At 43.1% G+C, this 24,142-nt stretch overlaps 1 protein-coding gene across 1 annotated transcript; it reads left to right on the forward strand.

The window, feature by feature from the left end:
* Window positions 1–4,767: 4,767 nt before the first annotated feature.
* On the forward strand, window positions 4,768–18,574 carry LOC135881870 (uncharacterized). Its single transcript, XM_065408591.1, has 4 exons — window positions 4,768–5,094; window positions 8,176–8,353; window positions 17,704–17,986; window positions 18,511–18,574. Exons 1-4 carry the CDS (start codon window positions 4,768–4,770, stop codon window positions 18,572–18,574), a joined length of 852 nt encoding a protein of 283 aa, XP_065264663.1.
* The last annotated feature ends 5,568 nt before the right edge of the window (window positions 18,575–24,142 follow it).

A 24,142-nucleotide genomic window follows, 5' to 3' on the forward strand; every position in this document is an offset into this window, starting at 1 on the left:
AAATTACATCATTTTTGCATGTCAAGACATGGTCAGAGAAAGCCTATCATAGAGTGGAAGGAATCACCTCCTATTGAAACACCACTGAGGGGAGGAAAACTCTGAGGTTCATCTCAGGGCATGTTTACACTACAGGTACTATGTCAGCATAACCCTGCAGTGCAGACACAGTCTGTGCCAACAGAAGGGTGTTTCCGTCACTGTAAGAACACTACCTCCTTGAATAATGATAGCTATGTCAACAGAAGCATTCCTCCATCAGCCTAGTTGCACCTACACTGACCATTCAGACAGCATAACTATGTCGATCAGGGGTGTGGATTTTTCACACCCCTGACCGACAGCTATATCAACCGACATTTTAAGCGCTGAAGAGGCCTCAGACTATTTTCCAGACTGTTGTCAAAAAAGATGAAGTTTACCTCTTGCAGAAAATTATGCCTTGCAGGGATCTGGTCTAGCAAGCTTATGTCTCAAATAAAATTGTTTTTTGTATGAACAAAGTATTATACTTGTGAAATTAAGGGGAAATACTGACACACCCTTTCTCACTTACAACAGGCAGCATCGGGATCAACTATGGCATAAAGAAAGCTCAAACTTTGTTAAAAATAAAGGGCATAGAAGTAGTAAGTTCAGTCATAGAAAATACTGTGCTCTCAAAGGACAGATGCCTAAAAGCAAACTAAAAGTGTACCAAATGCTCCTAGCGTTTTCATACTAGAAATGATGAGAAAGGAAAGATTAAGCCATTGGAATTAAACCATCCTGTTGAGTGAGAGGTGACGAAATTGCATACTCAAATAATCTTTGTAGCTTTTTACCAAGATGTTTCTCTTAAATGGTTTGTTTTAGAGGCAGCCCCTTAAAATGAAATGAACTGCTGCCACAATCACGAAAGCAAATATTTGGCTGAAATTTGATTTCCTACTTTTTCAAAATCACCACAGCTTATGGAACTATTTTTATTCATCAGGTAAGACAAGACCTGCTTCCTCCCCTTCAAAATTATATTCCTTGTATTAGGAGTTGCACTTGTTACTCCTGGCAGGCAGGAGCCACAAAAGTTGTGGATAATCCTATCCATCTGAGTAAGCAGGAAATGCCTTAGGAGGAGGCATACCCTGGCTACTCTTCACACGGTTCTCAGTCAGTACCCAGTTTTAGTACTACTATGGCTCAGCCCAACCTTCTTCAGCATATGGACCAACCTGTGCTACAGCCCACTTAGCCAACTGAAGAAGGGCAGATTAGTTCCACTTGCAGTGGGACACATCTCTTTCACCCTTATCTTCCAGGGGATGTTAAGCACCTTGCCCTCAAAGCTGAAAAGAGAGAGAGGGAAGGAAGGAAAAAGAAAGAACTTTCTCCCAGCAAGCAGCTGACCTGCCAGGAAATGTCTGTACCTACTGCGGACGGATCTATGGTTCCAGGATCAGACTCCTGCGTTATCTCAGGACCCATATGTCAATCTGTGGTAGAGATCATCCTCAAATCAAGGGATTGCAGATGATGATGGTATATAAATATTTAAATGTGCACTGGTCTAGAGAGTGTGTGAGAATGACTCCAGAGCCCAGTGATTAGTGGGCTCCCTCGAAGGTGGGAGACCCAGAGTCCAAGCTCCTTGCTTCAATGCATATTTAATTATTTATACACAATGGAGCAGCTTCAAGAGGAGAGACTGAAAGACCCACACCAGCATCTCCCATAGGCCAGTAGTTAGGGTTCTCTCCCTGCTCCATGTAATTACTGCGGTGCTGCATGTCTACGCTACCCTCCTTGGGTCAGTAGTCACCAGGAGCGCTTCCACCAACCTAAAAGGGGCAGTGTGGAGAACTGAGAGCCCCATCTCTCAACTCCGCTGGCAGCTCCCTGCCAGGAGCCTGGCTACCCCACAGGTTCCCAGCAGGCTCCTCTCCTCCCTCCCTCCCCGCTTCCCAGCAGGGAGCAGGGGAAGCTCCCTGGGGCTTCTCTTCTACCCGTTCCCAGCTGGGAGTGGGGGGAAGCCACCCAAGGCTTTCTTTCCCCTCCCCTCTTGTTCCCTGTAAGGAGTGGGGGGAAGACACCCAGGCTTCTCGCCCCCCTGTTCCCTGCCGGGAGTGGGGCAGAGGAAGTTGCCCAGGGCTTTCTCGCCCCGTTCCCCGCCTGCAGGGAGCGGGCAGGGGGCCCCTCGGGCTTCTCGCCCTGGCTCCCAGCCAGGAGCTGGATCCAGTGGCTTAGCTTTCCAGGGGAGTGGGGCTTTCTTGTCAGTTTCACAGTTCCTGCCATGAAATTGACAAGACAGCGGATGTATGGGAGGCAATGTCTCCACAGACACTGTGTCACCCTAACTATGCAGACATAAGTTTTATGCCTCTCGTGGAGGTGTTGGTGTAGTAGGGCACTTACATCGGTGGGTGGAAGGGGCGATGGTGCCTCCCCTAGCACATCTGTCCCTGCCACCCGACTCCTGGGCTGTGGTGCCCCCACCCCCCTTCCTGCCTCTTCCCCTCCCTGCTCTGACCCTTCCTGGAGGTGCCGACAGCCTGCTGCTGCTGCCTGGTGTCAGTCTTCCTCGTCTCCTCCACTCCACCCTCCTCTCCCTTCAGAGGTCCCTGCAGCTGCCAGCACATCCCCACCCCTCATCCCTGTGGGGCGTGGCGTGGTGTGGCGTGTGTGTGTGTGTGTGAGAGGATGTGAGCAGCAGGAGGGGGAGTGAGGAGGGGAGGGGATCCCTGAGTAACTTTACACAGTGAAAAAGTCTTCCAGACCAGAGACCTAGGCCTTGTCTACACTGCCACGTTACAGCGCTGAAACTTTCTCATTTAGGGGTGTGAAAAAACACCCCCCTGAGCAATGCAAGTTTCAGCACTGTAAAGTGGCAGTGTAGACAGTGCACCAGCACTGGGAGCTACTCCCCTCATCGGGGTGGGTTTTTTACAGCGCTGGGAGAGCTCTCTCCCAGAGCTGGTGCTGCGACTACACAGCCATGTTAAAGCGCTGCCGCGGTCCGGCCCGGCCCCCGCGGCTCGGGCCGGCTCCGGGTCGGACCCAAGCCCGGCAACCCCGGCCGGAGCGCGGCTCGATTCCTGTGGGCGGGGCTTGCTGCAAGCCCCGCCCCCAGGAATCGGGCCCCGCGCTTGCTAAAGCCGGCCCTGATTAGGGGTATGGAACGGCTTCCGTATGAGGAGAGATTAATACAACTGGAACTTTTCAGCTTGGAAAAGAGACGAGTAAGAGGGGATATGATTGAGGTCTATAAAATCATGACTGGTATGGAGAAAGTAAATTAGGAAGTGTTATTTACTCCTTCCCATAACACAAAAACTAGGGGTCACCAAATGAAATTAATAGGCAGCAGATTTAAAACAAACAAAAGGAAGTATTTCTTCACACAATACACAGTCGCTGTGGAACTCTTTGCCAGAGGAGGTTGTGAAGGCCCAAAATATAACGGTTCAAAAAAGAACTAGATAATTTCATGAAGGATAGGTCCATCAATGGCTATTAGCCAAGATGGGCAGGGATGGTGTCCCTCACCTCTGTTTGCCAGAAGCTGAGAATGGGCAGCGGGATGGATCACTTGATGATCACCTGTTCTGTTAATTCCCTCTGAGGCACCTGGTATTGGCCACAGTCGGAAGACAGGATACTGGGCAAGATGGACCTTTGGTCTGACCCAGTATGGCCATTCTAATGTTCTTATATGGACCTAACTTTTTTTAAAATGAAAGCTGAGATTCTCACATAGCCACTTGACTCCAGGAGCTGATGCTTTAAGAAAAACACCAAATATATTGTGACTCTCACAATATAATAGGAAGAGTTGGCAATATTGCATCACTATGTCTAACATCTCTCTTTTCATCCCCTTATGCTTCTCTAACTCTCCCTTAATCATGACCTGGGCAGGGAGAAGCTCAGCTGGACTGCCCCCTCTGTGGGGGGAGGGGGAACAATAGCCGCATGATCTACAATTACATGATAGGTCTGTCCTCAGTTTTTTTACACTTTGACAGCACTGATAGGCGTGGAGGGCTAATACAGCCTTACTGATAGGGTGACCAGATGTCCCGATTTTATAGGGACAGTCCCGATTTTGGGGGCTTTTTTTTATATGGACACTTATTACCCCCCACCCTGTCACGATTTTTCACACTTGCTATTTGGTCACCCTACTTACTGAATAGAATAATGAAGATGTACTTTCCCGGTGCTTGCTTTATTACGGGAGCTAATGGGACTGGGACTTCATTTCCCAGGGTCCTTTGGGCAGGAAAACAGGCTTTTTCCTCTGCCGCTGTATTCATAACGCCTTTCGTAGCCCAGGCAGTCCCGGGAAATGGAGTCCAAACCCTATGAGCTGCCAACACAGAAACGAGACAGGGCACTACGAATCCCAGTTGTCTTCACACACCTCCCCTGCAGCTAAGAGCAGGGGCTGAATGCATGTGATGATATAGAGTGCGACAGAAGTCCGGGAGCGCTGAGAACATGCATTTCCTGTATGTTCCTGTACAGAGAGCTGTAGCAGCTTCCCTGGCCCATGCAAAGGTGCAAGAGAACTGGGTCTGTTCTGCTAGGAAGGACCCCTCTCCAGCCATGCACCTCTATGGTGAATGCAGCATGTCACTAGCACTTATTAGTTAGAGGGGGGGGGGGGCTGGTTTCTTGGGGCTGCCTGGGCGGAGGGCAAAGCCCTGTGGGTTTAGCGGGCAGCATACGGTATCGGGCTGGGGGCTGCCTTGCGGGGAGGATTGGGTGTAGGGTGTAGCCGGAGGGGCGATGGCAGGAGGGGTGGTCCTGGTGCAGGGAGCCAGCAGAGGGCTCGGCCTGCACTTCTGCAAACACATTTTATTCGCACGGAAAGAGGCGAGAGTGATCGCTACCTGCAGGAGCCCCGAAGCAGCCAGCGCCTTACAAGCGCTGCAAAGGCTGTATCCCCAGACCCTCACTGTGCTGCGGCTGGATGCCACTCGGGAGGCAGAGATCCGAGAGGCAGCGGAAGCAGTGGCGAAGGAGCATGGCCGGCTGGATCTACTCATCAACTCTGGGGCAATGTTGCACCCCAGCGGCAGAGGAGAGAAGAGCTTGCAGGAGGTCTCAGCAGAGGTGGGCCAGAGTTTCCCTCAGTGGAAACATCAATGGGGTCAAAAAAAAGCGTAGTTAGTGCAGACCTGCTGTATTTCGCTCCTGTGGGATTAACTGGAAGACCCCCGTTCTGCCTGTAGCTCTCTGAGCAAGGGCATTCCCTCGGAGCTCAGCTGCTCAGGGTTTTTGTCCAAAATGTGTGTCGGTTTAAGTCTTTGCTAATTAATCTCAGCAGGCTACATTGATGTGCTGTGGAGAGAAGGGGGGGGGGGGGTGTTCTTGATAATGGAAAGAGGTCTGAAAAAGAGGGTGATTTTTTTTTATTGAAGGTGGCTTGGTAACTGTGAAGCCATTGCTTGAGAACATCTGGTTGCAGCTGGTGTATTTCAATAAATATATCAGTAGACACCTGAAAGTGCATAATTGCTTTAAAAGCATGTCCATTTTGAAATAGGTGACTAGCGGCCTGAGAAGAAAAGACTTGCCACCTGCTGGGCCACATCCAATGCCAGGAGAAAGGAGTCTTAATGGCAACACAAACAGGTCTAGTGGGCTTTTTCTCTAGCCAACCATTCCCGTTGTTGCATGCTCATCAATGCACAGTGCACTCTGGAGTGCAAAGCTCCAGGATGCATGAAATTTGAACGGAATGTGTTTATGTAATTAAAAATAACAACCAATGGGAAAAGAAAAAAGGGACACGCAAGGTGCCCAAATTTAGAGGGCCTGTTTGGACACCTGTTCTTCAGCACGCATGCTTCCAGATAGATGCAGTGTGCCCATCTGGAACTGTGCAGGTATATTTCAGTAATGAAAATGCACCATGTGTGTTCAAGATGTAATTTTTGGGCCTTCAGAACTTTCTTTCAAAACTAGAATGGTCTAAACATATAGCACATTGAGGAGTAAGTACATTTGCATTATGCAACTGCAAAGAATGTTTGAAAAATATGTTGAATACAATGTATTTTGGCCAGTTAGCCCAACTCAAAAATTACTTAACAGTCTTTAGTGAGGGTAAAAAAAGGAAAAATGGCACTAGCACACTTTTCAGAGAGCTATGAAATAACAAAAAGCAATCCCTTCCCTCGTCTCCCCAAACATACATCCTTACATCATGTTCCACAATAATGACAGTGGAAGTAAAATTATTTTCCACTGGCTTCACAGTAGAGCAACTAGCCAGGGCTGCACAGAGCTTTAGGGAGCCTGGGGCAAAACCTGACACCGAGGGCCTCCACTCTTCCAAAGAAATTACCACTGAGGGGGGGCTGCAGGGAGAAGGGTTGGAGGGGAAGCCCACACCGCACTCACCCGACCCTGCAATGGGGCTCAGCTCCAGTCACGTAGGTCTGGGCCTGGGTCCCTCTCTGGGTGTTGCAACCTGGCCTCAGGGGTCACAGTGCAACTCAGGTTTGGCTATGCATCCCTGCAGCTAGCCAGCATTTCTAATTAAGGATGGGATTTTCAATGGGACTTGTGCTTCACTTAGGTGCTTTTGAGAATCCCACTGTGTCTTCATCAGATCCCTAACCTTAAGTAATAACAATATAATGGTTTGGGGGTTTATGTGTTCGTTTTGTCTCTTTCTGAACGTGAAATGACTTCACTAAGCATAACTGTCTGCTAAGTGGGCTATTCCTTTTTCCCTGTTTTTCTGTAGGCTGTGTCTACACTACAGACCTTAGAGTGGCACAGTTGTACAGCAGTTGCTGCACCGCTGTAAGGTCTCCCATGTAGCCACTCTATGCCAGCGGGAGAGAGTCTCCTGTCGGCATAATTAAACACCCCCAATGAGTGTTGGTAACTAAGTTGGCGGGAGAGAATCTCCCACCAACATAGCGCTGTCCACACTGGCGCTTTTGTCAGTGAAACGATGTCGGTCAGGGGTATGTTTTTTCACACCCCTGACCGACAAAAGCGTTAGTTTAGACATAACCTTAGTTACAGAAGTTGCCTGTTCCATCCCTTCATCTTGTGTTGTGTGCTAAGTAACTCTTGTTTCTTTTCTTAATTTAATTCATCTTGTTGGTTTCCTGGGCTGAGACTAAGTTTGAGATTTTTTAGAAAATTCTTAGAAAAGAAAAACAAATGTATTAGCCTTGATGCGTGGACTCCTCACATGGTTAAAGTTAAGCACATGCATAAATCTTTGCAGTATTGGAGCCTTAGAATGGAATGGCCTTCGTGACCTTCACTCTGGTATTCCTAGTTAATAATTTAACTCCAAAGTATACAAGTATACATAAATTGACTGTAATTATAGTTTCAAATTCTGATGACCTGAATAGATAATTTGAGCTGTGATCTCTTCGTTTAAACCTGTATGCTCCTGAGACTAAACAACATGTTTTAGTACCAGTTGTTTATTTGCAGATACCCAGTGACCAATGTTTCAAAGTTCAAACAATATCAGCAAAATCAGAAAGAGCTAAAGTAGTTTAATTCTTTGTTTTCAGTGTCAGTGGACACTAAAAAGAAAAAATATATATGCTACTTGGTGTTTTAGGTTAAATCATTTTAATTTAACTAGCCCAACAGACTCTTCAATAAGTACATGGAACAAAATGCCACAAAGCAGCAATGCTCCATATTGACTCTAACTAAACAAAAATGAATTACCGGTAATAATTTATTTGACAAGGAAGAAGAAATGGAATTAATAAGGCATGTGCACATTACTTTGCTTGCATGGTTTCTCCCACCTTTTATCTTTTTAAAAAAGAATGCTCCTCAGGACAGATAATACCTTCTGATGCATTTGTACTCTCCCTAGCATAATGGGACTCTGATCCTCACTGGATTTTTGAGCATCACCGCAATGTAAACTATAGTAGTATGGATTTGTCAACACTTCTGGAAGGGTCACCCCTTACATTACAGTATACCATGGCCAGCATTTCAGATGGGCCAAGTCAGGACCAATAATGAGTAATGTTTGTTAGTGATAATGATATCACACTGAGATGATGAGATGATTTCATATCTTTTGTTAGCACAAGATGGAACTTTAAAACTGGCATTTGCTGGCTGTAGGCTATTTACCTTTGCAGTTTCTACTTATTTCTACTTATTTCTTCTTCTTCTTTTTTAATGTTCTAGGGTCTTTCCATAACATTGGCAACAAATACCATAGGGCCCCTAGTGATGGCTAAATATTTTGCCCCTCTGTTGCGGAAAGGAACTGGAGCATTTGGACATCAGTTTGCTGACCAGGCCAAACAGCATAGGGCCATACTGGTGAACCTGACAGCTAAAGTAGGCTCCATAGGAGACAATGGTAAGTACTGTTTGACATGAATGTTATGCAGTAACCTAATTATTTTTCATATAAGAAGATAAATGATTGATATATTAATGTTTTATAACATCCAGGTGGTGTGGGCCAGCGTAGCTAATAACAATGTAGAAGATCACTATAATTTTCTAAGCATTACTGCATCTTAATTTATATTTTTCCTGCAAAAATGGTTTGTGCAGTAAAAAGAATAACTCTGCTTAAATTGTACTGATATGTTGGCTAACGAATATATATTGAATTATCTTGCTGCTAAAAGTAATTATGGTGGTGTATGCTGCAGCAATTTTTTAATTTTAAAATTTGTATATTCCTATTTGTTCAGGTGCATGTGGTGAATGACATATTTATTTATCAAACATTCAAGACAGTATCAAGTATCAGAGGGGTAGCCGTGTTAGTCTGAATCTGTAAAAAGCAACAGAGGGTCCTGTGGCACCTTTAAGACTAACAGAAGTATTGGGAGCATAAGCTTTCGTGGGTAAGAACCTCACTTCTTCAGATGCATCTGAAGAAGTGAGGTTCTTACCCACGAAAGCTTATGCTCCCAATACTTCTGTTAGTCTTAAAGGTGCCACAGGACCCTCTGTTGCTTTTTCAAGACAGTATGTGCACTATGAATATTGAAGGAGTATTTTAAAAATCCATTCCAAAAAGTTTTTGTAAACATTTCTTATAATTTAAGTAGAGGGTTTCATTTTATCCCTCATAATTTGTAAGATCAGTGTTTGGATAGGTAAGTCTCTTTAATATAAACTTGAGAGACATTAAATGCAATTTCTGTTGTGACTTTGAGCTATACCATTTGGGGATGTGACTTTGTCAAATCTCATAAATTAAGCAGTGTTGGGCTGGGCCAGTCATTGAATTGGATACCTAGAGAGAGAACTCACAAACTTCAGGAATTGATATTGGTATGGATTCATTGTGTGGCATTTTCCCCTTTGACTCAATATTGAGCTGATGTCTCATGCATGATGCAAGGGGTCATTCTGATGCTGGAGATGATGAGTGAAATCCGGCTCAATTAAAGTCAATGAGAATTTTGCCAGTGATTTCAACAGAGCCAGGATTTCACATGATGTTTTTTGTGTGAGATGTGAAACTCAAACTTCAGTCATAAAAGATCATGTAACACTTGTTACAAGAGTAAAAGGCCTCAGGGCTGTTATACACTACACAGTTCGGTCAACATAAAGCAGCTTATGTTGACCTAATTATGTCAGTGTCTACACTTCAGCCTTCTTCCCACCGATGTAAGTGCCCTATTACACTGAGGCCTTGTCTACACTGGCAAGTTTCTGTGCAGTAAAGCACCTTTCTGCATTGTAACTCCTGAGGTGTACACACTGCCAGGCCACTTAGTGCGCAGAAACTGCGCATTTGCAGCGCTATAAAAAAACCACCCCGACAAGAGGCGTACAGCTTTCTGCGCTGGGGGTACAGCGCCGCGGTGCCAGTGTAGATATCCAGGTTGATTACAGTGCTGCGATTGGCCTCTGGGAGGTTTCCCACAATGCCTGTTCTTGCCTCTCTGGTCATCGGTTTGAACTCTACTGCCCTGCCCTCGGGTGACCAACCATCATCCCCACCCGTAAATTCCTTGGGAATTTTGAAAGTCCCTTTTCTGTTTGCTCGGTGATGCGTGCAGTGGTCTCAGCACATCTTTCCAGGTGACCATGCCTGCTCCACGTACCAGGAGATCCCGCTTACAGCAATGCTGAGCTGCTGGACCTCATCAGCATTTGGGGAGAGGAATCTGTCCAGTCCGAGCTGCGCTCCAGTCGTAGGAATTATGATACCTATGGACAGATTTCATGATGCATGACAGAAAGGAGCCATGACCAGGACACACTGCAGTGCTGGGTCAAAGTGAAGGAGCTGCGGAACGCCTACCACAAGGCACGGGAAGAAAACCCTGCTCCGGTGCTGTGCCCATGAGCTGCCAGTTCTACAAAGAGTTGGATGCGATACTCGGTGGCAACCCCACCTCCACTGCAAAGGTCGCTGTGGATACTTCGGTGGCTCGCCTGCCAGTCGAGAGTGGACCGAGCCAGGAGGAGGAAATCTTGGACGAGGAGGGGGAGGGGGACCCAGAGGCAGAGGACGACTCGGAGATTAGAGATGCATGCAGCCTGGAGCTCTTATCTACCCCGGAGTAGGCTAGCCAGTCACAGCTGTCGGAGCTTGGTGAAGCGCAGATGAGAGAGGAGGCTCCTGGTAAGTGGATTTGATTTTGGGAATCGCTGAAGCAAATTGTTGGAGGCAGGAGGGTTGCAGAAAGCAGGCGTGTGTCTATATGATGCGCGTACCACCGCATGCCTAGTCTGAGTGGCGGAACAGCGTGTTGATTGACTCCCTCACTTCACGGGAATCTGCTTCAGAGATCTCCAGGAAACTCTCAGGGAGATACTGGGCAATCCACTGCTGTAGGTTCTTTGGCAGAGCCGCTTTGTTTCTTGCCCCATTAAGGGTAACTTTCCCGCACCACTGTGCCATCACCTGGGGGGGGAGGGGGGGGACCATTGCTGCACACAGGTGAGCCGCATAAGGGCCAGGGCAGAAGCCACAGTCTTGGAGAAGACCCTCCCTTGATTCCCTGCTCACCCTCAACAGGGAGATATCTTCCATAATGAACAGAGCCTGTGGAAAATGTGGGGACAGTAATGATTATCTGGCCCCCCCTACAGTGCTGGCTCTCCCTGAGAGCCACGTGGCCACTGTACAATACGGTCCTGGAACACTGATCTCCCCTGTCCCTGCGGTTACTCACCATTTTGGGGGTCTTGTGGCTCATGTGTGCTTGCTTGGGGTCAGCCAGTTAGTGACAGATATGTGAATAGTGGCTGAGTTTTAAATCTGTGCACTTGCTCAGCCTGTTGTTGAACCGCTCCTTGCTACTGTCAAGGTTCCACGTGTATGGCTTCATGAGCCACGGCATTAAGGGGTAGGCAGGGTCTCCCAGGATCACAATGGGCATTTCGACTTCCCCTATGGTGATCTTCTGGTCTGTGAAGAAAGTCCCTGCTTGCAGCTTCCTGAACAGGCCAGTGTTCCAAAAGATGCATGTGTCATGCACCTTTCCGGACCAGCCTGCGTTAATGTCCATGAAACGCCCACGGTGATCCACAAGTGCCTGGAGAACCATTGAGAAATACCCCTTCCAATTAATGTACTCAGAGGCTAGATGGTCTGGTGCCAGAAGTGGAATATGTGCGCCATCTATCACCCCGCCTCAGTTAGGGAAGACCATTTGTGCAAAGCCATCCACAATGTCACGCATGTTGCCCAGAGTCATGGTCTTTTGGCACAAGATGCAATTAATGGCCCTGCACACTTCCATCAACACGAGTCCAACGGTCGACTTTCCCACTCCAAACTGGTTAGCAATCGATTGGTAGCAGTCTGGAGTAGCCAGCTTCCACGGTGCAATTGCCACGTGATTCTCCAATGACAGGGCAGCTCTCATTCTTGTGTCTTTGTGCCACAGAGCTGGGGCGAGCTCATCACACAGTCCCATAAATGTGGCTTTCCTCATCCAAAAGTTCTGCAGCCACTGCTCGTCATCCCAGATGTGCATGACGATGTGATCCCACCACTCAGTGCTTGTTTCCCAAGCCCAAAAGCAGCTTTCCACTGTGGTTAGCACCTCCGTGAATGCCACAAGCAATCTCGTGTCGTAGCTACTACGCATGGCGAGATCAATGTCGCATTCTTCTTGCCTTTGTAGTTTAAGGAATAACTCCACTGCCATTCGTGACGTGTTAGTCAGAGCGAGCAACATATTGGTCAACAGTGTGGGATCCATTCCTGCAGACCGAAGAGGCAGAGCACGCAGTACATAAACCATTGAAAGATGACGCCAAATGCAGACGGAAGCACAGGGATTGCTGGGCTGCGAAGCAGTGCATCACGGGGCATTGGGACAGGACCTATGATGCCCTGCGACCCCCTCCACCTTCCCACAACTCTTAGCGGCAGAAGAGGAAAGATGCTCTGTGGGATAGCTGCCCAGAGTGCACCGCTCCGAATACCACTGCAAGTGTGAACATGCTATTGCGCAGGCAGCTGACAGTATGAACACACAACAGCGGTTTCCCTTCAGCACCCTCTGAGCAGCACTGTAACTGCCGGTGCTGTAACTCTGCTAGTGTAGATGTTCCCTGACGTAATAACTCCGCCTCCACAAGAGGCGTAGGGCTTATTTCAGTGTAGTTAGGGGGAGGCAGTGTCTACCTTACATCTGCTGTCTTGTCAATTTCATGGCAGGAGCTGTGAAATTGACAAGAAAACCCCAGCTCCCCTGGAGAGCTGGGCGGCTGGACCCTGCTCCTGGCTGGTAACTCTGGTAACTCTCCTTGAGCTAGAGCACCAAAAATAGCAGTGTTGTCAAAGGGGTTCAGGCTAGCTGCCTGAGTACAGTCCTGACCAGCTCCCTGAGTATGTATTCAGACAGCTAGCCCAAGCTGCTGCTTGTGCTGCTGCAGTCACACTGATATTTTTAGTGCTGCTAGCTAGCTCCAGCAGACCTAGCATGTGTATGTCTACTCAGGCTGGGAATCACACCTGCCAGCTGCTGTATAGATATACCCTTAGTCTGTAAGTTCCAGGGTATGGATTGTGGGTGAAATACTGGCACCATCAAAGCCAATTGCAAAACTTGTATTTCACCCTGTGTCTTATGTGTTCAGTAAAGTGCCATAAACATGTATAGGGCTGTATGAATATTAACAGAAATAATTGAATTTGAAAGGAAAATGTCAAGATTGATAGTCCTAAAATGTAGAACATTTTAAAAAGTTTTATTTAAACTTTGAGTTCTGGCTTCCACATTTACAAATACCTTTTGGAGAGGCTAGTGTGACTTTGATGAAGAGCTTTGTTTTAATCATAAATGACCGGTGAGTATATTTACAATTTACCTGGACGAGAGACTTAAAACTCTATTAAACAGATGTGTTTATAATTTCTCCAGATAGTCATTGATGATCCTGCTTTCTTTGCAACACAATACTTTTAATAAGGGATTTGACTCTTTGGAGTGGTTTCTTTCCACATCTGAGAGTACTGACTGTTTCTTCTTTTGCAGGTTTGCATAAAATATACAATGTAAATGCCTTTTTGTGTTCTCAGCTATCCAAAATAGGAGTCTTCAGGACGGCCCCAGCAATTATTTTTCAAAATGTAAAAAAAGAGAGCCTGAGCCAATAAAAAGTGAGCTGGAAAAAAAGGCACTCAATTGCATCAGTTTATTACATTCACAATTTAAGCCAACTAGTGATTCTTATCATATCAGTAGAAGCTTAACAGGAACAAATCTCAAAATAAATTGGAACATGAACTCAATAACTATTTTGAATACTGCCAATTTTAAAGTAGCATCATTTGCCAAGATATTTGGATGGCTTTACTGTTGGTCTAGTAAGCAGTAACCATAACATTGGATGCTTCTGTGCCTTGAAAAGGGTAAGGTTTGGGGCTGGTAAGCCTAATGCAGTTCAAGTTATGAATGAGAAGGCAGAATCATAGGAACAGGATTTGTTACTTATGTTACAAACTGGCCCACTGCCCCACTTTATGGTCAGTCTGTTGTGAGTGGATCCAATCACTGGGTCCCATGTGCTTCTGAGTCAATAGGGTCTGGGTAGAGTCTAGTTAATGTTTCTAGCTCTGAGACTAGGTCACATTCCCAGGCTTACAACTCTTCTCTGATGCCCTTGTTTCGGATGTGTAGGTGCTGCAGTCCAGTTGCCCTAAATGCTGAAACCAGTGCCTCAGGTCTCCTGGACCTTCCACTCACTTACACACGCTTTCACTTAGGCTGTGGGTTCTCTGGGCTTTTAGTTTAAGCCCTTCAGTGACAATGTGGCAGGAAAACAAAGAACACAGGCTTAGCAATGGAATTTCTTAACCATAGTAATTTTTACTCTTAAAAGACTCAAGTGTTACTGTGACACTCCCCTGGGGTACCCAGGGTTGTGAGACACCTCACCACCACTTGCCCTTACGCGTGAGGCAGCCTTCTTGGTGCCTGCTGTGAATCAGTTCCCTGAATCTACTAGCCTCTGGCAACACACCAAGCGCTTCCTTCAGGACCTGTTCAGGCCCTCACTCCCTCTGTGCAGGCTAGTGAATGGCCCACACCAACCCCTGAACCCTCTCAGAGCATTCCCTGTATTGTCAGCTCCTTATCCACTGAACACCCATAGAACTACCAACCATGCTGTTCCCAAAGGAACAGTGGTAGACACACTAGCTTGTAAGAGTCAGCTCAGGATCAGGACTTTGCTTAACGCCACAGCACTTAGATATATTTATAGTCTGGGGAAGAGAAGACTGAGAGGGGACTTGATAACAGTTTTCAAGTACATAAAAGGTTGTTACAAGGAGGAGGGAGAAAAATTGTTCCTCTTAACCTCTGAGGATAGGACAAGAAGCAATGGGCTTAAATTGCAGCAAGGGCGGTTTAGGTTGGACATTAGGAAAAACTTCTTAACTATCAGAGTGGTTAAGCACTGGAACAAATTGCCTAGGGAGGTTGTGGAATCTCCATCATTGGGGATTTTTAAGAGCAGGTTGGACAAACACCTGTCAGGGATGGTCTAGATAATACTTAGTCCTGCCTTGAGTGTAGGGGACTGGACTAGATGATCTCTCGAGGTCCCTTACAGTTCTATGATTCTATAGTGAAAACAAAAATAAGTTTACTATCAGGGATACAAGATTCCGGCAATAATGAGCAAGGATATTGGAAACAAATGGTTACATATAAAACAAAATCATAACTCGCTTTCTAGAGACTAAATGTAACAGGTTAATTCCTATCTATTGAAGTTTTATGGAAAGTTTCTCTTCAGCATTTTCAACCAAGGTTGGCGCAGACACTGTTTTCATGAATATAAACATGCTTTCTACTTACTTCCTAGATGCAGAATCCCAGCATGTCTTCTTTCTCTTCCAGAAATTCCCCCCAAAGTTCATTGTCTGTACTCTGAGACTGGAAAGAACCCGTGACTTGTTTTTTTTCCCCGTGTGCTCTTTCTGTGTTGACTTCACACCTCCTTGTTAACATTTGACTTCATATGTAAATGGGCATCCATTGTGTTAGCTTACAATACTTAATTTACATCCTGTCTGGAGGCAAACCTGTTTTTCACCTTTGCTGATGACCACTACCTTGATACAGACTTTAAAAACATAGTGCTTCAGTGTGTGTGTGTGTGTGTGTGTATGTGTGTATATATATATATATATATATATATATATATATAACTCCTTACATAGTATCTGTACATACATTTCACAATTATACTAATGACCATTGTGACAATGGCTTTTATTTGAGATCGCATGGCATTCTTTGATTAACTAGAATGTATACACAAGACTCATGAGATTTCTATAAACCCTGTACACCCCCTGGCCAGTTGGCATTAAAAGGTTCTTGGGTCACAGTTACAGAACTTTTGAAAATAACAGAAGTCCTGAGATGCCCCTAGTCTTAGCTCACCCCTTCTGAGAGTCAGCGGTTGATCAGAGTTTCAAGCTGGGCAGTGTCTCTCCTGCACGTCCTTCTTACGGCTGGCAATGCTCAGTCGCCTGCACAGAACAGAACCTCCCTCTTAAATAGGGTCTCTGTCTTTATGATGTGTGCTCCAACTGAGAAGCTCCAGATCCACCAGCCATAGTTGTTCATCCTCCCATGTTGTGAACCCCTGTGTAGAAAAAACATTGTTGTGTGGGGGTAGGGCCAGAAGTTCACAGACAATCAAAGTCAGTGGCCCCAGATTGCAGTCTTGATGGCTTCTCAGTGATAGCCCTGCAGTGAGGTGCCAAACACCTTGCCCAGGCGGGGCGACTGTCTGGATTGCAGCCTAATAAGAGGCTTTCCCTTGGGCAAGTTCAGATTTATGCAGTCACATCGGTACTGTTTCCACACAGTACAACATAGAGTTCATAATTTGATCCTGTCATATCCCACTCTGTTACAAGTTCCAGTCAGTTTTCCCAATGAAACAGCGGTTTTGAAACATACCAGGCTTCTTTGTTCAGACTTTGCTTGCACCTGTTATAGAACGAAATTATGAAAGGCATGATACAAAATGATAGTGTGTTATAAAGCACCAAAGAACCTGATCACTTATGGTAACTGAAGATTCTAAGGCCCTTTTTTTCAAGAATAGGATGTTAACGCTGGTGTCTTGGGGAAATTCCATTTTGAGTTATTCCTTTTTGTTTCTCTAAACTTCCTCCTGCAGTTTAAATTAGATATATCTTTCACTTCCAGTTGTATTTTGTTGTGTACTACTGCTGTGCACTAGCTTATACACTGCATGTTTCACCTCATATGTGCGTGCATTTAGGGGGTGCGGAAGTCATTTCTTTATACACCTTTTATATATCATTTGTAAAACACTGTGGATTTTTCTGGATAAACAGCTTTATAAAAAGTTGAGAATTATTCTAACAGTAAATTTTAAAAATCCTTTACATAAAGCTGCATTTCTGAGACTTTGTGAAAAGGATTAATTACATGCTAAAGTAAGAAGGAAAAGTGAAGAAGGAAAAAAACTTTTATTTTATGTATAATATTAATATAAAATTAGAGAGTGTTACTCATTTCTGACTGGGTGACTCATACTCTCAGGGAATTAATTATCCAACACAAGTAATTCTACAATAGACACTATGGTATTTTTTTTAATCAGATGGCAATGCTAGCATTGAATAGGTAAACATGAACCTTGAATTCAATGTTAACTAGTAGATTGAGTACAGAACTGGGAGAAAGGACGTCCTGAAAACTTATCTCAATTCTGCCATTGACTTCCTATCTGTCTCTGGGCAAATAAACATGGGGAGGTAAATGTAAAAATACTAGGTAACTGAATTTAGAAGGAAACTAAGGGGTAAATAGTAAGAGTCCACTGTTCTTTTCTCTATAATTACTTATTTTGTTGTGTTTTTCATAGATTTTAAGGACCGTTATGCAAAAAGTCAAAATAGATTATCATAACACAGACCACAGAATTTTATGCAGTGGTTCTTGCATCAAATTCATAATATCTGGTTGAGCAGGGAACTTATCTTTTAGAAAGACAAGCAAGATAATGATGATTCCATTGGTTTTGCTAGATCTTTTTCATGAAAGAAATACAGCCTTCCCCATGGCTAAAAAATATGGGATAATGCTGTATGTATCAGCAAATGACCAAAGGGATATTCACTAATATATTATTCTGAAATCTGCCAAATATATGAACATGCGACAATTATTGCACAATGCTGCTTGTGGCTTTGCAGAACTTGCTTACCTGACATATTGTTTTTAGCCTTAGGTGGATGGTATAGCTACAGGATGTCTAAAGCAGCTTTGAACATGGCTACCAAGAATCTCAGCATTGAACTTGGAAGAGGGAAAACTAAAGTGGTGTGTGTTTCTTTGCATCCAGGAACTGTGAATACCGACTTATCAAAGCCTTATCACAGGAATGTTCCCAAGGACAAACTGTTCACCCCAGAATATTCAGTTAATTGTCTAATGAATATTATTGAGAACCTTGATATGGTGAAAACAGGAAAGTTCTTTGCTTGGGATGGATCTGCACTACCTTGGTAAAGACTTGTTTTAATGGAGGTGCTCCGGTACTGTGGAGATGAGAGCAATATAAATACCTAGCTAGATGAATGCTTTAGTAAACCTTTTGTTGTGGCATATTATGGGGGCATCCAAAAGATATTAGATTTTAATCCCAGTTCTGTCACTGACTTGCTGTATGACTTTGAGCAAATCACTTTAACTTCTCTGTGCCTCTAATTCACTATGTGGTAAATGGGGATAATACTTACCAACCTCAGGGCTCTTGAGGCTAAATTTGTTAATGTTTGTAAAAGGTTTTGAGAGTCCCTAAGAAAGGTGCAATAAAGTATAGGGTATAGTTATGATTTTATTAATGATAATAAAAGCATACTTCTAATGATTTGCTGCAAAGATTTGTGTTTATTTATTCAGATACCATGCCTTGGTTTCTGTAAATTGGCTGAGGTTAGAGAGAAAAGGGATTACATAGCAGTGAGAGACAGGCCATTTCAAAAGGTTGTTTCCTGTAACCTTCTCTCTTTGTTTTTTATGCTATCAGTTTGAAAGGTGATACAACAGTGCAGGACAGATCTGGTCAAATCAAATCTAATGGTGACGTCTGACAGTGATGAAAACAGAACTCAGTGTGCAAAGCTGTGAACATTGGCTCCATTTTGGGCAAGTCTGCTGCAGACCTTCTCTTTCTCCCCACCTCTCTTTTTTTCCTCTTTTATTGACGGATGCCAGATTTAAAGGTTACTGGCTGCAGGGAACCCCAACCCCCTGCATACAAACAGACACACCTCCCCTAAAAACTCAGGTGCTAACTGTATTTTAAGTATTTACCATACAATGAGAGCATGAATAAGATTCTGATTACAATTTTGTCATAGTTGCTCTGACTTATTTTCACGTGTTATAACAAAGAAGAAAGATTGGCAAGTTTCAGTGAGATGTTCATGTTGTTCAAATGTAACTCTCAGTACTTGGATTGGGGATGGACAATGACATCACAGGTTCATATTCATTGGAGGCACAAGTACATACTTATTCTAAAAATCAGGCCACTTATAGACTTATGTGAAATTGTTGCTGTAAAACAGTACACATGAGATTGAGCCTAATGAGATAAGAGAATGACTGACAAAACTGTTATATAGATCACTGAGCAGTACTCTTTACCCTGTGAACTTTGTCCAGCTCCAAGAGATGTACTAGAAAGCAGAAAATCAAACAACTGGTGACGCAGTGGAAGATCACATAAACTACGCTAAGCAAACTGTTTACAGTCCTTCTGTTTTGTTGTCCACAACCTGACTACTCAGAACTTTGATCATACTGGTGACAGCTAAATCACATCACACTTGTGTATATGCAAAATAAAGATATGAAGATCTTCTTGGGGTATTAAAAACAGGACAAGAAAACATTGATGAAAAATTGTGAGGGGGTTTCAGTGTGGTAGGCTCAGGGAGTCAGAACAAAAGAAAGTAACACAAATGAGAAATGTGAGGCAGCCTGCAGAAATGAGACATACATAAATCCTTGTTTCTGTTATTGAACGCAAAGAGGGAGACATTTACAAGGGCCCATGTCATGAACATACTGTATGTGACATGGAAGATAGCATAGTCTGAAGAAATGAAAGCATTTGGTTGATAGGAGATCCTGAGCTTTAGGCCCAGCTCTGCCATTGACTTGTTTTGTTCAGTTCACCATTGCTTCAGTTTCCCCATCTGTAACATGAGAATAATGATGATTTTTCATTTTTATAAAATATTTTGAGATCTATGGACACAAAGTCCTATATCAGCATTAAGCATTATTTATTATAAAGTCAGGAGGATATTACACACTCCTCATATTGCCCATGAAGGCCACATGTACACTATGATTGGAACCAAGCTAGGTATAACCAGGTTTACACTTGGTTGGTAGGAGGATTATAGCATGGATTCTCTGAGCAGCAGAAACAAGGGTTATAGCTTGGTTTCTCTGACCAGGGAAAAGCTTTTTCTGAAAATTGTTTTATAAAACTACACTAGATTACCTAGGAAACTAATCTCCAGTATTGTCTAGCCTACATGGTTGTCAGAAAACAGTGTTTTCGCTCCTTGATCTGGGAATCTAACCCCTACTAGCAACAGTGTTGTTTTAAACCCAGTGTTATTTTCATCTGTTTTGATATGCAGTAGGTAGTCCACTCCAAAAATTGGTTTGTTGGTATGTGTTCATTTTGTTTAAGTGACTAGCTGGTAGGGACCATAGGTGCTGGGACTACAGGTGTGGGGATGCTTCCGGATACCCTGGCTTGAAGTGGTATCCATCATATACAGGGTTTACAGTTTGGTTCAATGTCTCTCAGCACCCCCACTATACAAATTGTTCCAGCAACCCTGGTAGGGACATGAGGAATAAAGAGTGGCATATTTATAATGTAGAGGCCATAAAACCAACAATGGCTCTTCTTGATTGGCTCAGGATTTCATAGCCACCATATCAATTGTGGGCCTATTTCCTTCTGCTGCCTTTATACATGTAGGTGGGCATATTCTGGATCTTGTGTTTAGGCTGGATTTTGTGATCGAAGAGGTGAAGACCACACTTTGTTATGGTCAGAGCTTCTTCAGATAGAGATCAGAACTTGCCATTTCTTCCTTCAGGGAAAAGGTCATCAACAGAGAATGATTGATCCAGCTAGGTTTCAGATTTCTCTAAGGGAAAATGTTGTGCATCTGGTGGTTTATTCATAATGCCTAGTAAGCCATTATGATCATCTGTTACTCTTAATCATTAATATAGTGGTCACTAAGCTCCAATCATTTTCCCAAGCCTTTATATGAAGGGACTGGTATTTATTTTCTCTCTCTCTTTTTTTTATTTCCTTATTAAAATGAGATGGTGTATTTAAAAAAAACAACTGTGTGCCTTGAAACCTTGGTACTGGGAGTATTTTATAAATTGGCCAGAAAAATAAAAATAAATTGATGCCCAGTATCCCTAGACAGAACAACCAGCCTGAAGAAAGTATTTGTCTTGCTATGTATTATTGTGATTAATTAGAGCTTGTGATGTGATAGGACAATAAAATCTGTTTTCAGTGGGCACAGAGAGAACTTTAAAACAATAAATTCCTCAGTGCAACAGAAAGAAAGCATGAATAGAGACATAATGCCTTTGCTTAGAGTGGTTGACTACAAGTAATTCTATAACCTCTGTCTCCAAGTTCCATGTAAAAATAAGGTAAGTCTCTCAGTGTAACAAAATTAAAAGTTTGCCAGCACTATTCAGAGCCAGGAGCTCCAGAAATCTGATTTGTTCCTAAGAATGTAAAGGATAATCAAAGTAAAAAGTTAGCCCTAGACACAGTATGTTCAACAGAACTTTTTGTTCACAATAAGTTCAATGATCCCTATTGTATTACAGAAAAATTTACATTTTATTCTAGGAGTCTTAGTAAGAAGAGTGTGACTTCAAAATTGATTTTCTCAGAATAAAAATGCAAGTTGCATATATGCAGCAGAGGTCCTTGAAATTATTTTTAGCACAATGTGCCTAGTGATGAGAAAGAAGTCTGTACCTATATGTCTCTTTTTTTTTGTTTCTGTCCCGAACACTTAATCAGTGAAACACTAAAGTTTGGAAATTCTCTTCTTTTTTTTTTTTTAAAGAGAAAAACTTTTGCTCATTACATATATATTGAGCTGTACTATTCACTAAAATGTTCCGTTTATATTCAGGCTGTCAAACGATTAAAAAATTGTGATTAATCGTGAGATTAAAAAAACACAATTAATCGCAGTTTTAATTGCACTGTTAAACAATAATAGAATACCATTTATTTAAATATTTTGGATGTTTTACTAGATTTTCAAATATATTGATTTCAATTACAACATAGAATACAAAGTGTACAGTGCTCGCTTTATATTATTATTATTACACTTGTTTGCACTGTAAAAAAGATAAACAAAAGAAATAGTATTTTTAAATTAACCTTGTACAAGTACTGTAGTGCAATCTCTTTATCCTGAAAGTGAAACTTAAAAATGTAGAATTATTTGTTTTTTACATAACTGCACTCAAAAATAAAACAATGTAAAACTTTAGAGCCTACAAATCCACATTTGTAAGTTGCACTTTCACAATAAAGAGATTGCACTACAGTACTTGTATGAAGTGAATTGAAAAATACAATTTTTTTTTTACTGTGCAAATATTTGTAATAAAAATATTAAGTGAGCACTGTATACTTTGTATTCTATGTAGTAATTGAAATCAATATTTGAAAATGTAGAAAAACATCCAAAATATGTATAATACATTTAATTGGTATTCTATTAGTTTAACAGTACAATTAAAACTGCAATTAATCACAATTAATTTTTTTAACCAAGTTAATTTGTTTTGAGTTAATCATTTGCAATTTGCGATTGACAGCTCTACTTTATATACAACCCTAAAAGGTCACCAACTCTAGTGGTAGTAGGGAACAGATCTATGGCAAACCAACAGGACACTAATGTAATGTTTATTTCTAAAAATCTTGCTTCTTTTTACCCACCCTGGTAACCAGATAGTTGGAGCCTTTAGGAAAGAACTTGTTTTCACAGCACAGCCCCTTCCTTCTCAGGACTCTTCAGTACTTTGAAAATAAGTACTTAAAACTGATATTTTTAGAAAGGTTAAGCATCTGTTGAGTATTGTATGTGGTTTTAGCCGAGTCTTACAATTAAATTACATGGCTTTTTCAACACCAAAAGTTTAAACAAACCATTGGGGCCATTTAAACACAACCCCATGTTAGCATCAGTGCAGAAACATACCTCTCTACTCCGGAGGGAGGAAAACATAAGAGTGCTGCTTATTTTCCTGCTGCACCGGTCACCATTTATGGGATGGTGTGATATGGAGCGAAGTAATAGCCCTGCATCCCCCTCTAGGGCATTGTGTGCACCCTGGAGGAATAGAGAAGGAGCAGCCTCTGCACTTTCCAACGTACAGATATACCTGGCTCTTGTGCAGGCCACAAAACTGGAAGGAAGTCTTGTCTCCCCCTTCCACAGCTGTATACAGCATAATCTGATCCTCAGTTTGTTAGATTTTCCTTAATCAGGAAAAACTAATTGAAAACAATGGAAATTTGTCTGATTAAGCATTAAGGACTACAATAGTTAACTTCAACGTGAATGTAAAGTAATGCAAATCAAAGTGACAACTCAGCCGAATTAATGATCTAGCCCTCCTCAAGTCTGCCATAGCTGGTTTCCAAAATGGAGTGAGTAGGAAATGGTGTATCTTAACCATCGATATCATTGTTTGCTAGGGTAGTGTCCTCTAAAAATGTTTGCTTTGAAAGTGCCAGTTCATCACTAACCAGTTTTATGATGAACTCTGTAAGAACACAGAATTTAGTAAGGTCACACCTTTCCCCATATTCAAAAGTTAAAACTTTATTAGCAGGATTTGCTTTGAACCATATTTTACGTGTGTGATGGTTTTTGGAGTACCAGGACTCTGAGTCAGCTTGTTACCCTCCTGCCTCCAGCAAAAGGAAGACTTGTTTGTGCTTAACTCCAGTATATTAGCCACCCAAACCATCTCCTTAGGGCAATGCCAGTCCTTACTTGGCCTTGCAGGTTAACAATAGGTGTACTCAGTCCCCAAGCCCCTTTCAAGTGTTCCCCTGTACTGTTTAGCCCCTTATCCACTGAACACTCAGTTATACCGGAGGAACAGTATACCCCCCAGCTTGTTTGATTCAACACAGGGTCAGCTTCTTGTATAACACCACAGCACTGAGTTATGTTTATAGTGAAAACAATCACAAGTTTACTATCAAAGATTAAGATTTAAGAGCTAGTCAGTAAAAAATGTGGAAAGTTTACATATAAAACAAAATCATAACACATTCCAAAGGTGTAACTGAACAGGCTAACTTTGTGTCAGCAAGTCTATCTCACCCAAATGTCCTATACAGTGCTTCCAACCAAGGCAGGCTGGGATCCTGTTTTCATGAATGTAATTGCACTGTCTGATTACTTCCTCAGATGCAGGATAAAAGGGTGTCATTTTGCCTTTCCTTTATATTCCCCCAAGTTCATTGTCTGCCCCCAGAGACAGGGCAAGCCCTTGTCGTTCATTCTCCAGTGAGCTCCTTTCCTCCAAGTCCTGGCTCAGTATGTAAATAA

Source organism: Emys orbicularis, chromosome 7, assembly GCF_028017835.1.
Source record: "Emys orbicularis isolate rEmyOrb1 chromosome 7, rEmyOrb1.hap1, whole genome shotgun sequence".
Taxonomy (NCBI): Eukaryota; Metazoa; Chordata; order Testudines; family Emydidae; genus Emys; species Emys orbicularis.